Source organism: Brassica rapa, chromosome A03, assembly GCF_000309985.2.
Source record: "Brassica rapa cultivar Chiifu-401-42 chromosome A03, CAAS_Brap_v3.01, whole genome shotgun sequence".
NCBI lineage: Eukaryota > Viridiplantae > Streptophyta > Magnoliopsida > Brassicales > Brassicaceae > Brassica > Brassica rapa.
This window is the reverse complement of record NC_024797.2, coordinates 4,861,468-4,876,068: the sequence shown is the minus strand read 5'-3', so window position 1 is coordinate 4,876,068 and position 14,601 is coordinate 4,861,468. Positions and strand designations below refer to the sequence as shown.

The 14,601-nt window shown below is 38.4% G+C and overlaps 6 protein-coding genes across 10 annotated transcripts; 4 read left to right on the top strand and 2 right to left on the bottom strand.

Annotated features, from left to right (window-relative positions):
- The first annotated feature begins 359 nt into the window (after positions 1-359).
- On the top strand, positions 360-2,679 carry LOC103856622. Of its 3 annotated transcripts, none has more exons than XM_018657566.2 (9): positions 360-832; positions 933-1,056; positions 1,126-1,186; positions 1,359-1,440; positions 1,622-1,666; positions 1,774-1,865; positions 1,951-2,065; positions 2,157-2,277; positions 2,349-2,679. In XM_018657566.2, exons 2-8 carry the CDS (start codon positions 1,001-1,003, stop codon positions 2,174-2,176), a joined length of 471 nt encoding a protein of 156 aa, XP_018513082.1. In that variant the 5' UTR covers positions 360-832; positions 933-1,000; the 3' UTR covers positions 2,177-2,277; positions 2,349-2,679. The 3 variants fall into 3 exon arrangements, with proteins under 3 accessions (XP_018513082.1, XP_033142766.1, XP_018513081.1); XM_018657565.2 differs by lacking the exon at positions 1,622-1,666 and having other exon boundaries at positions 519-627; positions 752-832; positions 1,726-1,865; XM_033286875.1 differs by lacking the exon at positions 1,622-1,666 and having other exon boundaries at positions 1,726-1,865.
- A 1,711-nt stretch (positions 2,680-4,390) lies between these two features.
- LOC103856621 (UDP-glycosyltransferase 76E2) lies at positions 4,391-6,949 on the bottom strand. 2 transcript variants are annotated; one of them, XM_033286348.1, is made up of 3 exons: positions 6,468-6,949; positions 5,589-6,132; positions 4,391-5,508 (listed from the first exon to the last, which is right to left on the bottom strand). In XM_033286348.1, the coding sequence occupies exons 2-3, from the start codon at positions 6,073-6,075 to the stop codon at positions 4,619-4,621; spliced, it is 1,377 nt and encodes a 458-aa protein (XP_033142239.1). In that variant the 5' UTR covers positions 6,076-6,132; positions 6,468-6,949; the 3' UTR covers positions 4,391-4,618. The 2 variants fall into 2 exon arrangements, with proteins under 2 accessions (XP_033142239.1, XP_033142238.1); XM_033286347.1 differs by lacking the exon at positions 6,468-6,949 and having other exon boundaries at positions 4,448-5,508; positions 5,589-6,309.
- On the top strand, positions 6,367-13,730 carry LOC103856620 (putative pumilio homolog 19). The gene is made up of 2 exons (XM_033286350.1): positions 6,367-6,594; positions 7,042-13,730. Exon 2 carries the CDS (start codon positions 9,296-9,298, stop codon positions 10,538-10,540), a length of 1,245 nt encoding a protein of 414 aa, XP_033142241.1. The 5' UTR covers positions 6,367-6,594; positions 7,042-9,295; the 3' UTR covers positions 10,541-13,730.
- LOC103856902 (putative pumilio homolog 19) lies at positions 7,678-8,715 on the top strand. The gene has a single exon (XM_009134025.1). It carries the CDS (start codon positions 7,678-7,680, stop codon positions 8,713-8,715), a length of 1,038 nt encoding a protein of 345 aa, XP_009132273.1.
- LOC103856901 (putative pumilio homolog 20) lies at positions 12,326-13,405 on the top strand. The gene has a single exon (XM_009134024.3). The coding sequence runs from the start codon at positions 12,326-12,328 to the stop codon at positions 13,403-13,405; it is 1,080 nt and encodes a 359-aa protein (XP_009132272.2).
- Positions 13,512-14,555, bottom strand: LOC103856618. 2 transcript variants are annotated; one of them, XR_630896.2, is made up of 3 exons: positions 14,304-14,516; positions 14,096-14,138; positions 13,512-13,757 (listed from the first exon to the last, which is right to left on the bottom strand). XR_630896.2 is itself a non-coding variant. In XM_009133736.3 (2 exons), the coding sequence occupies exons 1-2, from the start codon at positions 14,422-14,424 to the stop codon at positions 14,092-14,094; spliced, it is 168 nt and encodes a 55-aa protein (XP_009131984.1). In that variant the 5' UTR covers positions 14,425-14,555. The 2 variants fall into 2 exon arrangements, 1 of the variants encoding a protein (XP_009131984.1); XM_009133736.3 differs by lacking the exon at positions 13,512-13,757 and having other exon boundaries at positions 14,092-14,138; positions 14,304-14,555.
- Between the last annotated feature and the right edge of the window lie 46 nt (positions 14,556-14,601).

Sequence of the window (14,601 nt, the reverse complement as noted above, 5' to 3'; positions counted from 1 at the left end):
TTCCACCTGTGAATCATGCTAGAAGTACAAGTGTGCTGACTGCTGAATAGTTAAATCATTTTTGTTAATTAAAGGTTGTACTTTACATTTTTAAGTTAAGTTAGATAATAAATTGTGACAAATGTTATAATGTTTGGCAATGAGGGGGTGGGTGGAACTCTTTAGAAAATTATATTTTCTAACACATTGATGGCTCAACAAAATTACAGGTGCCAAATTGATTAAATGCTAAACATAAAACAACTTATATCTATACGCATTGACTAAGTACGTATATAGGTGCCAAGTTGATAAAATACATAAATGGATAAACGTGTATCTGTATGTATTGACTTTCGTAATTATCATTTCATAGCAAAATAAAATCTAACTAATACTAAAAAGGATATATGAGCCTCAGCTAGCCTATCCACGTATGCAAATTAAATCCACCTATCAGAATATAGTTTACTGCCACATCATTTATATAAAACAAAAGATAATTCGACTAGGCCAACTAATGTGATAGGACAAAAAGATAAAAACGGCATATTTGATAGAGCCCATCTCTTAGCCTAACACATTGCTCGTAACAATTGTCACCGACTTTTCCATTTCACCTTCATCGTTCCAAATCTCCGTTTCACTGTAATAATCAGACCCCCACTCTTCTTATTCAATACCTCTTTACTTCTTTCTTCATTAGAGATGTTAACGTTTCAACTCCTTTGGTTTCTCCTCTTATATAACCCCTTCGTTCTACAACATCCAGAGAATGACGACAACCGATTCGGTCCAAACCTGTGGCAAGTCTGGTGAGATTACGAATCTCACGACTCAACAGTCCATCGAGGTAATTCTCTTGAATTTCTAAAAGAATCGATCTTTTCAGATGAAACAGATGAAACAAATCCACTAAGATATAACCATTGAGATTTTTCATGACGAGATAGTGATGCTCGAGCCGTACGCAGTTTACCACGAGCTTTACGAACCGGATTTGAGTTGAGGTGTGGCAGATATGAGACGGAAGCGAGCCGTTGAGTCCATTGGAGGAAATATCAAGACTTTGCATCTGTAATGTTTTAAATTTTCCTGGGCAATCTTTTATCTGAAATTCTAATCACTGGATTTTCAAATCATTAGGAGGGACATCCAAGAAGGAGGAAGTGAAAACGCCTTTGTAGGGGGGGGATTTAAGAAAGAAGTAAGTAATTTTGTGTTAAACTTTCTCTTACTTTTCCTGGAAGGTTTAACGAGTCACCGCACTTTTGAATGGATTACATATTTGTGTTTTATCTTTTTAGATTTTATGTGTCTTTCATATGAACCTATTTCTCCGGTTATCTGTTTATCTAATGCTTGCGGATCCTGAATAGGACAGACAAGAAGTTACTATTGTACAGGTTGTCTGCAACAAGTTCAACTGTATCACCATTGTTAAAGGAGTTGAACTTTTTGGTGAGTTATGAGTCTTTCGTGAATCATCTTAGTTTTCTTATTGGCTGAAATAAACGTCATTCTTTTCACCTATAAAATTTATTTAACAGGGATAAAACAAAGTGACTGCACGAGTGTGAATCATTTCACAAATATTACATGCTTTTTAACACAGTCGATGTGTTTATTTTTTTTCCACCAGTTAGGGACTGCACGAGTGTGATTCATTTTTGGGAGCCAGTTTCTGGTGCGTAGAATGTCTGTTTTCGACTGAATATTATTTACTCTATTTCTAGTGGAGTCCAGCTGAAGCCAACGTGTTTGCATCGTCTTTTGTGGATGCGACTGTTGCAGTTTGGGATGTCGGAGTTGGGAAGTCGCATGCATTAGCTTTCAAGGCACAAAAAGATGTGAATGTTATCTCATGGAACAGATTCTTTTGCCAGGTACATTGAAGACTGTAGGCTTTTATAATTCTGTATCAGTATCTTAACATGATTCTGATATGATATCATTTGAATCTTGAACAAGGATGGAATGCTCTGGTATCACATTTTGAGAAGCATAAGCATCCTACCACGTCAATTGAGTAAGGCGCTCATGAATCCTCAACTCTTGCAGCCTCTTCTGGCGATAATCAGCTCACGTAAGTCACAAAGCTTATACAGAAAACACAGCTAATCCGGAAACACATAAAAACTGTCTAATGGTTTTTGGCTTATCTATCGTTTATGCAGGATATGGAATTTATCCTTAGAGAAGGATGAAGAAGAGAAGCAGAGTTCAAAGCATATAACAAGTAACAACTGAACAAGTTAAAACGCCTCAAGACTTGCCTTCTTAGCTTCCTTTCACCAGGTAACATCTTAGTTTAACCTTTTAAGCACAATTATATTTCATTAATTTTTGTTTGTCTGAAAACCTTGCAGTTTTTTTTCCAAGAAAATCAGGGACAAGGACTTGAAGGAACTTCTCTGGTACAACCAGATTCCAGGGATGATCATCTCAATTGCTTCTGATGGTTTTAATAGTTTTGATGCCTTACAACATGTAGAACACCCTTCCTGATCTTGGTTCCTAAGAAGATTGAGTCTCTGAAAAATTTCATGTATTGTAATCTCTTGGGTTTTGTATTGTCATCTCTCTTTTCTACTGAAGTTTCCTTTCATTGATAGCAAGTTTTATGAATTGTACTCTTTCACAACTTAACGTTTCACTAATAAGTTTTGAAAATATTCTCATCTCTACGAGTTTCTATTATTTCACAACTTCTAAGCTTCCATCATTGTTGGTTGATTTACTTGCAGTTGGCACAAAATGAGAAAACATTTTGAAGGAAAAAAAACCAATAATTTGTTAAACTGTGTGAAATATAAAAATAATCATTAGTAGACCATTTCTTATGATCATCGGTCCTCTGTCAACAATAACTCGAGGGTGCTTGCATGCGACACAATTCTATTAAGCTACACAAACGAGAAAATCTACATATAAAACATTGACAATAAATGAAAACTAAAAAAGAAACTGAAGAAAAGCAACATTTATATGCATGACCATTCATTATACAAAAAGGTAATTGCATGGCCATAACATTATCTTAGTGTTTTGCAAAAGAAAAGTTATGCTAAACTCGGGATGGTCGTACTCTTCTTTGACAAGGTATGAATTCAGTTTAGTATGCTCCTACTTTATTAACAATCAAACAAGTAATAAAAGAAAGATATAAGCTTTAGATAGAGTGTTCAGGTAGACGAAAATAATCGACTAATGAGAAACTATATTTTTATCATGTCACCTCCTCTTTTTGTTTTTACAAAATGATCTTTTAACTTCTTACTTAAACAATTATAACCGAAAAATATTTTTTAATGAAATATATTATTTATATAAATATAATTACATTTTTTTTTTACATAATAGTTTGTAAAGAAATATTTAGTGTAAATAATATCATAATTTTATAAAATACTAAAATAAATTGGATTGGTTTTCAACTTTCACAAATAAAAAGTATTATTTGTAAACTTAGAAAATAATATATCAAGAATATTCTTTTTCAGGAGAGAAAATAAAAAAATACATCGGAGACAAATCCATCTCTATTAAGAAATACATGTATTTTAGAGAGAGAAAATAGAGGAATACATTGGAGATGGTCTAAGGCATGACCGACGTAAGTGATCGACGTTGAGATTTCAGGTTTTCTGATACTTACTATTCTAATGTTTCAATATAATTTGAATATTCCCATTGTTTTATAATATACTGTTTTAAAAGTATTTTTTGTTTCACTATATAAATTGTTTTTATATTTCAATATAACTTTATACTTATTGGATATTGTGTGACCAGTTAAATTATGTAAATTAATGTGTAATTGATTAAATTTATATATTAAATGACAGTTTTCTAAAGTAATAACTTTTAAATATTATAGATTTTAATTAAAACTGAAGGATATAAGCTTCAGACAGAGTGTCCACGTAGGCGAAAATAATCGGCCAATGAGAAACTATATTTTCGCCATGTCATCTCCTCTATTTGTTTTTAGAAAATGATCCTTTAACTTTTTACTTAAACAATTATAACTGAAAATATTTTTTTAGTAAAATATATTATTTATATAAATATAATTATATTAATTTTTACATAATAGTTTATAAATAAATATTTAGTGTAAACAATATCATAATTTTATAAAATACTAAAATAAATTGGGGTGATTTTGAAACACATAAAGTAATCTATAAACTAACTCTATATAGATATGATGACAAAATTGTAAAGGGGTATCACCTTGAATATCTCTCATTCTGTGCATTCCTAACTGCAAGGAGATAATCAACATGTAATATTATGTTACTCTCAGTGAATTAGAAATGGCCGAATCGTAAATCAATTAAGGATGATGTAATGAAGACATAAAGATGTATTTCTAGTAAAGATTAAAAGTTGCTCAACTAACTTCTGTATGTGCTTTCTCTCATTTGTTTGGAGCAAAACCAAAACAAATGTTCAATACATGTTAAGTTGTAGCTTGGACTAACCAGCTTGATTTTTCCATCAATGGTCAATACAGGATTTAAAGCATCCAAAACTTGAGAATAAAAAACAAGATGAAACTTAGGACATAAAACCATTTGCTACACAATGGTAAATGAATCTCTTACGCTTTTGACTTTGACCACAGACAATCTCATTGCTGCATGAAATTCTTGGTTTTCAAGGAGTTGACAAAGTTGTCTAATGAGCTGCATGAGGAACCTCCACTTCTGACAGAGGCTTCGAGCTTCTCTTTCAAATCAATGGCTCTCTTCCTCATATCTGCTCCTTCTTCACCCACAATCAACCTCTTCACAACTCTCTCCACAGTTTCTTTCTCCAGTTCTCCTTCCAAAGGAATCCCAATTCTCCAAACGCACTCTAAGTACCTCGCATTGACTTTCTGATCTCCAGTGATGGGCCTGCAGATCATTGGAACACCTTCCCCAATGCTCTCTAGCGTTGAGTTCCATCCACAGTGACTCCAGAACCCTCCTACTGCAGGATGTCTCAGAACTTCCATCTGCGGGGCCCATTTCACAATGTAACCTCTCTCTGAAACCAGCTTGCTGAACTCCTCTGGTAAGGACTCTGTCCATTCTGACCCGGGAACGGAACCTGGTCGGATCACCCATAAGAAAGGCTGGTTGCTATTACTCAACCCCCTAGCCATCTCCAACATGTCTTTGTTTTCCATTAGACCTAAGCTTCCCAAGCTTATGTAAACCACTGACGTTGGTTCCTGCTTGTTCAACCACTCAATGCAGCTTCTGTCTTCTTCTAGTAAACTAGAAGGCGCAGAAGCTGCAATGTGAAGTGGGCCTATAGGATAAACCGGAACTTGTAGTTCTCGTTGTAGCCGTAACAAAGACGAGCTCTCTAGACAGCTAGCTGAGTTGAAGATAACAGCCGAAGCTGTTCGAGTGTTAACAGCTTCACTGTAGAGACTGATGCTATCCTCTAGTGTCCCAAAAGCTGAAGTTGGTAGGTCCTTGTACCTTAGAGGATGCAACCCTGGAAACAAACTGTTTTGCACTTCAGGATCTGCAAAGTGAACAGCATTTTCATTGGTTATTACTAAATATAAATGGGGTATTTATAACTGATGTAAAGAGCTAGAATACCTTTCATGTCGATCAAGAACTTGTCAGCGTTGACTTTGGACAAAACAGAGCGACAGACAAAGGCAGTAGCATTAGTAGTACTGAAGATAACACTGGGAAGTTGAAACTCCTTAAATGCAGCTGCAGAGAAGTACATATACTCATCGTAGATGACACAAGCAATATCATCACGGCTGACTTGTTCTTGCAATAGTTGACCAAAACAATGCTTGAAGCTTGCCTCGCAGATTTGGTTGAGCTTCATCAGAAAACGGAGTGCTCCGAGGCTTTGAAGATCAGAGTCAGTTAAAGTACCTGGGATGGTGAGAAACTGAAAATCAGAGAAGTCTTGGGATGAGCTAACTCGATTGTACTGTGTCTGAATAACAGTGATGGAGAAGCCTTTAGAGTGAAGAGCATTCCCGAGTTGTATAATGGGAGTGACATGCCCTTGCGCTGGTACTGGAACCAACACTATCCTTCTCTTCTTCACTTGCTTTTCATCCATTATTTCGTCAGTGTGGGAATAAAAAGAAGCTCAGGGAGACAGATGGAAACTTCAGATCTGATGCATTGAGGATAGGAAAGCTTCAAAAACTTTATCAATTGTGTGGAAGGACAAGCACGTGGCTCGTGGCTGGGTTTGTTGTGATCGGGACATATTAAAGGCTTGCCTTGTCTTTTTCTAATAAGTCTATCTAAACTGGTTCTTTGCCACACATGTATATATATGAAAATAATAGCTGATAATTTATCTAATCTCTAGGATGATACTGGCATTTGATTGAACATTAAATGTTGTGAATTTTTAGTGATTTTTATTAATATATGTATATAACATTCATCAAAATCTAAGCCAGGTTTGATGATCAAAAACGAGAAGGATCAAACAGTACTTACCCAGCTGCTGCCTGGAAACCTTATCAACCTCTTCTTCTTTATCATCTTCTTCATTCTTATAACACTTTCCCAACTACCACCATTGGCGTACAAACTGGATAGAAGCAATCCATTCCTGAGTTATCTAGTTCGAGCTCTGCTAAGCGTTGTGCTGCAAGCTCCACGATTCCTACAAGCACCTAACAGAGCACTCCACCCAAACAAATCCATTCTGTACTTGTTTTGCATCAAAAGGAACAACCATAGCATTCCAGGTCATAATATCAGGTCTTATTCCTACTAGCTTCATGTCCTTCACCAAACTCATTGCTTCATCTGCTTAACTAGTGTTAGCGTAACCAGACGTCACAACATTGAACACCACCAAATCTTGTTCAGCCAAATCCTTAAACACCTTCCTCGCATTCTCCACCTCCCCCAAACTTCGAATACATATCAATAAGAGAGCTAACTTCAAAACCACCACACTTAAACGAGCACTTGAGCAGATTGCAACTGGCTTTAAGAAGGCTATGAACGATGAAAGCATCAAACTTCTAACCTTCTTCATTCATTTCTCTGAAGGTATCCAAAGATTCCTGGTAATACCCGTTTCGAGCACAAGCCCCAAACATGACAACACATCTACTAATATCTCTCTTAGGCATTTCATCGAACACCTTCCCAGCATCTGTAACACTCCCACATTCCACGAGCTTAGCTGCAATTCACGTCAAGGGAGAGGTACCAGATGTCACGAGATGAGCATGAAGCTTTCTTCCTTGGCAGAGAATTCGATTCAGCATAAGAACCGATTGACACTAACCGAAAAGAACACGGACTATTGGAGAGTGTGTGGAGAAATCAAAGCTTTGAAATGCTGCGGTTAACGGTACGAACCGGAATAAATGCCACGGTTAAGAATAAACCGGAAGTCTGAGGAGCGGTTAATAGAATTTGTCGTTTATGATTCAAATTCGATTTTATGGTAGTTTGCTTATATGGTTTGTTTCATTTAATCTTAGTTGAATTTGTAGAATATTATTCTAATATTATTGAATTGTATAAATTGAGTGTTTTTCAAAAAAAATTGTTGTTTTTGATACAAAAGGCTATGCTAAAAAAAATAGTGATTAGTATTCTATAAATAGGCATCTATGGCTCCACATATCTCAACACTTTCTCATTCTCTACAATCACACTACCAAAACTCAGAGCGTTAACGTATATAATGGCAAACGGCGGCGATCACCCGACGGTTCCTCCTCGTCTACGTGGAAACCCCACCGCCAATCCTCCTCCTCCTCGTCGACGCTTCACCCCACCAAGAAGAAGAGTCGATCTCACCGAAGAGAATCAATCTTTACTCAACTCATTTCGCTCCTCCGCCGCCTTAACTCCTCAAGAAACGGCCACGTGTACGCAGTCCTTGTTCAGGTTAATGACTAGCAGCGATGCGTCTCAGTTTAGAGAGCTGGTCGCAAGATTAGGTGACGGAAACGATCTCCGGAGGATGGTCTCGCTCCTGACGTCAAACAACGCTCCCTTCTTGCAGACCGCGAGAAACGAGAACGGCTCCAACCGCATGCAAGACCTCCTCGGAAGAACAGACGACTTGGACAACTTCTTCTTGATCGCTATCTTGCGCCGCTTCTTCGACGTCATGTGCGACGGTGACTCGTCCCGCCTCGCGTTACGAGGGATGCGTGTTTTCAGCCAGGAGAAGAGAGCAGCGATGTACGACCACCTTCTCTGCGACGCGGTTAACCTAGCGTGCGACGCGGACGGCTACGTCGTGCTGAACGATATCATAGACGACTCGGACCCGCGCTCTTTCTACGGAGGGCGGCTCTTGTACGTAGTGGCGCGCAACGCTCACCAGTTAAGCGACCATGCTTTTGGGAGCCGTGTGGTCCAACGCGTGCTTCAGCTCAATGACTTGCGTTGCACGCGTAATGTTGCGGATAGCCTCAGGGGCCATTGCGTTTACCTATCGCTTACAAAGTATGGAAGCTACGTCGTGGAGATGCTTTTGGATACGGAGGCGGTTATGGTGGCGGATGAGCTTTTGTCGGGGTGTAATGGAGAGGAGTTAGCGTTGCTGGCGAGGAATGAGTTTGGGAGTTTCGTGGTGTTGAAGGCACTGAGAGTGACGCGGGGGATGTATAGGAGGGATCTTTTTGGGGTTTTGGTGGATAAGCTCATGCCCTTTGTTCATCACTTGGGTGGGTTTCATGGACGCGTTCGAGCATTCTTGGACAGGCTTTAGCCTTTACAATTAGTTTTTTGTTTCAAAAGATTGCTATGATACATATATACTGAAAGTTGTCAGATTCTATGGTTTCTTAATGAACTCTTGTAATAAGATTTGTTACTAATAATGGTTTAAGCGATCCACATTCGATTCAATACAACACAAAGTATAAGTGTAAATGGATTAGTAGCATTGCCTGATGACCATGATCATGAGGATGAACCAAAAAACTTGTTTGTGGATTCAGTCATTCACAAATGTATGAGAAGAACAAAAAGAAGAGAGGAAACAAATCATTTCAAACATAAGTATTTCCATTAATTTTTTTCATGGTTTCAACAGCTGCACGCGTCATCTTGTTATTCAATAACCCAATTTATCCTCAATACTCACATTACAATTTTATTTTATTTTTTAAAATAATAATCAATAGCTAGTAGAGGCGTTATTTAACAAAAACTTAGTAGTGGTGCATGCATGTCTTCTAACGTGAATTATAAAGGGAGAGGAAGATGAGTGAAATTTTTCAAAGTAGTAACAATATAACCAACCTAACATTAAAAAAATCGAAATCAAAGTGATAAGATTAGATTCTATGAAACGGAAAAGAATACTCCAGCAACGTCACCATGTATATGTATTTAATTACGTTCGTATAAATAGGCATCATCATTCATCACTCGACATATCTCCAACACTTTCTCATTCTCTCCAATCACACAACCAAAGCCCTTTCTTTATCGATCCTTCCAAGACAAAGAGCAAAGAGTTAACGTATATAATGGCAAACGGTGGCGATCTCCGTCCTGCCGCCGCAGGAGCATCAATCGAACGAGCGTCTCCGGTGGTCCCTCCACCTTCACGTGAAATCCCCACCGCCAATATCCCTCCTGCAAGATTCACCGCACCAAACAGAGTCAATCTTACTGAAGATAATCAGTCTTTACTCAACTCAATTCGCTCCTCCGCCGCCTTGACTCCTCAAGAAAGGAACACGTTGTTCAACTTAATGACTAGCAGCGAAGAAAACGGTGCGGCTCAGTTTAGAGAGGTGGTCTCAAGAAGCGATCTTCGGAGGATGGCCTTGTTTCTGACGTCAGATCTCGATCGTTTCTTGGAGATGGCAAGAAACAAGAACGGCTCCAACCGCATACAGGAGCTACTCGGAAGAACAGACGACTTGGACACCTACTTCTTTAACGCTATCTTGAGCCGCTTCGACCACATCATGACCGACTATGAGGCGTCCCGCGTTGCGATGCAAGGGATGCGAGTTTTCAGCGAGGAGAAGAAGACAGAAATGTGCAGCTACGTTCGCCACCACGCGATTCCCCTGGCGTGTGACCGAAGCGGCTACGCCGTGCTGAAAGAAATCATAAACGTCTGGTCCAGCTTGGGCCATTTTTTCTACAGAGACCAGCTCTTGGACATAGTCGCGCGGAACGCTCTCTACTTAAGCTACGATGCTCATGGGAACTACGTGGTCCAACACGTGCTTCGACTGAATGACTTGCGTTGCACGCATAACGTTGCAGTTAGCCTCAGGGGGAGTTGCTTTGGCCTCTCGTTTACGAAGTTTGGAAGCTTTGTCGTGCAGAAGCTTTTGGATACAGAGGAGGAGGCGGTTATGGTTGTGAGAGAGTTGGTGCGGTGTGATGAAGAGAGATTGGTGAGGCTGGCGAGGAGTGATTACGGGAATTACGTGTTGGTGAAGGCACTGAGAGTGATGCAGGAGAGTAATAGGATCGATTTGTTTTGGGATTTGGCGAATAAGCTCAGGCCCTACGTTCATCTCTTGCGTGGACGCAACGTTGGTGCATTCTTGTACTGGCTTCGTTAGATTTGTCACAATGCCTGCAGGTTCTATTGCTACGATATATGCTGAAAGTTATTAGATTCTCTGTGGTTTGCTTAATGAACTCTTGTAATGAGATTTGTCACTAATGATGGTAAGCGAGCCACATTTGATTCAACACAAAGTGAGTGTAAATGATAAAATGGATTGTTACCATTGCCTTATCACCATGATCATGAGGATGGATTCATTCACAATGTATGGGAAGAACAAAAAAAGAGAGGAATTAATCCATTTCAAACATATTGAGACTGGACCAACATAAGTAAAACCTGCAGGTTTGACAAATTTAGTTATCTTGACAATTTTAAAATTTGAACTAATATATAGATTACTGTTACTTTTAATTAACAAATCTTAATTGTAGTTAGTATGGTGAATGAGATTACGTATGACGGTATGAGCCCTTACATGCTTATACTGCTGGATTTTGTTTTATATTTTTCAAGTTCTACAGCATTTTAATTAAAATTATTTACAGTGCAATGTTGAAAATTTTATTTCCAAAAATGAATCTATGAATAATAAGAGAATTTCTACCAATAGTAAAGAAAACAAAAAGAAATTCGCTATATGATTTTATCACTCGCTACATGATGAGGTAATTGGAGTTGAAGAACAAAAACAATTTCGAAGGATAATTTGAGTAGCCTGTCATTAACATTAAAAGTCCAAAGATATATTCAGTGACAATATTTGGGAAGAAAGAACAAATGAAAATTCTTTCAAATTATGGAATGGTATACCAAACTTGCTACTTTTGAAAGCAATTAAATCTTTAGAAAGACTGAATTTTATAAAAAATACAAATAATAAAGGGGAAAAATGGGTGAGTGATTTGAAAAAAAAAGGGTATATGTTAGCCTACCAGATCTCTTAAAGTTACTATGTAGTCTTTTTTAAGCCGACAATTCTACCTACCGCATATGAAGAATCACTTTTGAATCCATCGCCTGAATTTTTTTTTCTTTTAATTCGTATAATTCCGCATTTTCCGGAAATTGAAACTTAAACTTCCTGATATAGAAGTATTAATGAATTTTTGGTCAAACCACTGGACCAAAAAGACTTCCACGTATTACTATGTAGTCATGACCATATATATATATATATATATATATATATATATATCCTTACTACTGTAGTTTCAAACAAATCACTAATCTTCTCCTTGTTATTATAGTTACTTTTCATTTAGTAAATAATTAGATATGAATGAGTTTGATTGTTTTTAGTTTCAAATATGTTAAGTTATATTTGAGATTTCTTAATAATAATAATATTATTACTTAATAATAATATTATAATTATGTTAAAAGAATATTATAGTTTATTCTTGTAATTATTTCCATTTATTTTTCATGGTTTCAACAGTTTCACACATCATCTTGTTATCCAATGATCCAATTTATTCTCAACACACTTATAACTTATTACACATTTATTTTTTATTTTATTTTTTATAATAATCAATCTAGTAGACGAGTTAATTAACAAAAACTCAGTAGTGGTGCATGCATGTCTCGTAACGTGAATTATAAAGGTGGAGGGAGATGAGTGAAGTTTTTCAAAGTGATAACAATATAACCCAACATTAAAAAACGAAGTCATAATAATGATAAAATCAGATTCTATTAAAAACGTCGCCATGTATATGCATTTACGTTCATATAAATAGGCATTATCTCAACACTTTCTCATTCTCTACAATCACACAACCAAAACTCTTTATCCTTCCAAGACACACCGATTAAAGAATTAACGTATATAATGGCAAACGGCGGCGATCTTACCGCCACAGGAGCATCCATCAAACAAGAGCCTCCGGTGGTTCCTCCTCCTCGTCGACGTGAAATCCCCACCGCCAATATCCCTCCTCCAAGATTCGCCGCACCAAATAGAGTCAATCTTACTGAAGAGAATCAATCTTTACTCAACTCATTTCGCTCCTCCGCCGCCATGACTCCTCAAGAAACAGACGCGTGCATGCAGTCCTTGTTCAACGTAATCACTAGCAACGAAGAAGACGGTGCGGCTCAGTTTAGAGAAGTGATCTCAAGATTAGACGAGGGAAACGATCTTCGGAAGATGGCCTCGTTGCTGACGTCAGATCTCAATCGTTTCTTGGAGATGGCAATAGACGATAACGGCTCGAACCGCATACAAGAGCTACTCGGAATAAGAGACGACGTGGACACCTTCTTCTACAACGCTATCTTGAGCCGCTTCAACCACATCATGACCGACTATGAGGCGTCCCGCGTTGCGATGCAAGGGATGCGAGTTTTCAGCGAGGAGAAGAAGACAGGAATGTGCAACTACGTTCGCCACCACGCGGTTCACCTGGCGTGTGACCGATGCGGCTACGCCGTGCTGAAACAAATCATAAACGTCTGGTCCAGCTTGGGCCATTTTTTCTACAGAGACCAGCTCTTGTACGTAGTCGCGCAGAACGCTCTAGACTTGAGCTACCATGCTCGTGGGAACTACGTGGTCCAACACGTGCTTCAGCTGAATGACTTGCGTTGCACGCGTAACGTTGCAGTTAGCCTTAGTGGCCATTACTTTGGCCTCTCATTTACGAAGTTTGGAAGCTACGTCGTGGAGAAGCTTTTGGATACGGAGGAGGCGGCGGTTATGGTGGTGGAAGAGTTTCTCCGGTGTGAAGGAGAGAGTTTGGTGGGGCTTGCGACGAGTGCTTACGGGAACTTCGTGGTGGTGAAGGCACTGAGGGTGATGCGGGAGAGGAATAGGAGGGATCAGTTTTGGGGTTTGGTGAATAAGCTCAGGCCCCACGTTCATCTCTTGCGTGGACGCAAGGTTGGTGCATTCTTGTACTGGCTTCGTTAGATTTGTCTCAATGGCCTGCAGGTTCTATTGCTTACATTATATGCTTAAAGTTGTTAGATTCTCTGTGGTCTGCTTAATGAACTTTTGTAATGAGATTTGTCACTAATGATGGTCAGCCATCTATATTCGATTCAACATAACAAAAATAGAGCCAATCCATTTCAAACATAAGGGGGAAAAGATTGGAATCAAACCATTTCAAACTTAACACTGTTTCGAGAGTTGTGAAAAGACAAAAGATGAAAGGAAACGAGAGATCAACAAGAAGTAAGTAGGATTCTCTCTTTTATGTTTATTAGAATAATAAAGTCTGAAAGCACTCTCAGCAATAGAGTTCACTTGAGTAGATCACCTGAAAAGAAATCATGAACCGGTGCAGCTGATGGTTAGTGCATATAAATATCAGAACCAAAAGGATTCAAATTGAGACTGTTTTGTCAAAGCACCTCTAGCTAAATATGAATGAATGGCGTATAGTACATCAAGTAATACCATATTACTACAGAACACAACTGGTTCAAGAAACAGAAACCAAACACTAGGCATTGTGATTCTGGAGCAAATGTTAGTTAAGAGACATTAAGCTAATAGTAATGCGATTCAATTCCCAAATGGCAGATGAAACATTACAACATTCAAAAAATCTGAAACGCGATGCTAGTGATTTGATAGAAAGAGTAAGATGATTACCGCCTGTGTTGCTGGACGAACTTGGAGTTCTTGGCGTCTTCCTCTGCAAAATCAAATCAACGGATTTATATAAATTAGGTCTAGCGATCCAACAATCGAACCACGAGAGATACAATACATAATCTGATTCAACAGATAATCGGATCGGTTAAGGATTGGTTTCTATCATTTCTATAGAAGAATAGGTCAGATCTGAAAAGAGTTTTACCAGTGAATCCAGCGGTGAGCTTGGTGATGAGGACGCCGGTTACGGCGAATCCGGTGAGAAACGGCCAACAACGTTTCCACTCCCTTTTGAAGAACACCGGCCATGGATCGAACAACCTCATCTCTACTCTCTCTTTCTCTCAAACTTTGGTTTCAGATGACTGCTTTGACGATGGAAAGTCACGACAGATGATTGATAGGTCATTGTTATTGGTTCCGAAACGTTCTGGATAAATAAGCTATATCTATTGGGCCACTCAAAATCGGCCCAAAACATAAAAGAAAGCAAATCAAAGGAG

Excerpts from the sequence above, each read along its gene's own strand:
- LOC103856622 (XM_033286875.1), top strand. The coding sequence starts at position 1,001 with ATGAGACGGAAGCGAGCCGTTGAGTCCATTGGAGGAAATATCAAGACT. Across the intron at positions 1,441-1,725 it reads TAAAGGAGTTGAACTTTTTG|CTGAAGCCAACGTGTTTGCA; the intron begins GTGAGTTATGAG and ends AGTGGAGTCCAG. Across the intron at positions 1,866-1,950 it reads GGAACAGATTCTTTTGCCAG|GATGGAATGCTCTGGTATCA; the intron begins GTACATTGAAGA and ends ATCTTGAACAAG.
- LOC103856621 (XM_033286348.1), bottom strand. The coding sequence starts at position 6,075 with ATGGATGAAAAGCAAGTGAAGAAGAGAAGGATAGTGTTGGTTCCAGTA. Across the intron at positions 5,509-5,588 it reads GTTCTTGATCGACATGAAAG|ATCCTGAAGTGCAAAACAGT; the intron begins GTATTCTAGCTC and ends TTCACTTTGCAG.
- LOC103856902 (XM_009134025.1), top strand. The coding sequence starts at position 7,678 with ATGGCAAACGGCGGCGATCACCCGACGGTTCCTCCTCGTCTACGTGGA.
- LOC103856620 (XM_033286350.1), top strand. The coding sequence starts at position 9,296 with ATGAAACGGAAAAGAATACTCCAGCAACGTCACCATGTATATGTATTT.
- LOC103856901 (XM_009134024.3), top strand. The coding sequence starts at position 12,326 with ATGGCAAACGGCGGCGATCTTACCGCCACAGGAGCATCCATCAAACAA.
- LOC103856618 (XM_009133736.3), bottom strand. The coding sequence starts at position 14,424 with ATGAGGTTGTTCGATCCATGGCCGGTGTTCTTCAAAAGGGAGTGGAAA. Across the intron at positions 14,139-14,303 it reads GCTCACCGCTGGATTCACTG|AGGAAGACGCCAAGAACTCC; the intron begins GTAAAACTCTTT and ends TTGATTTTGCAG.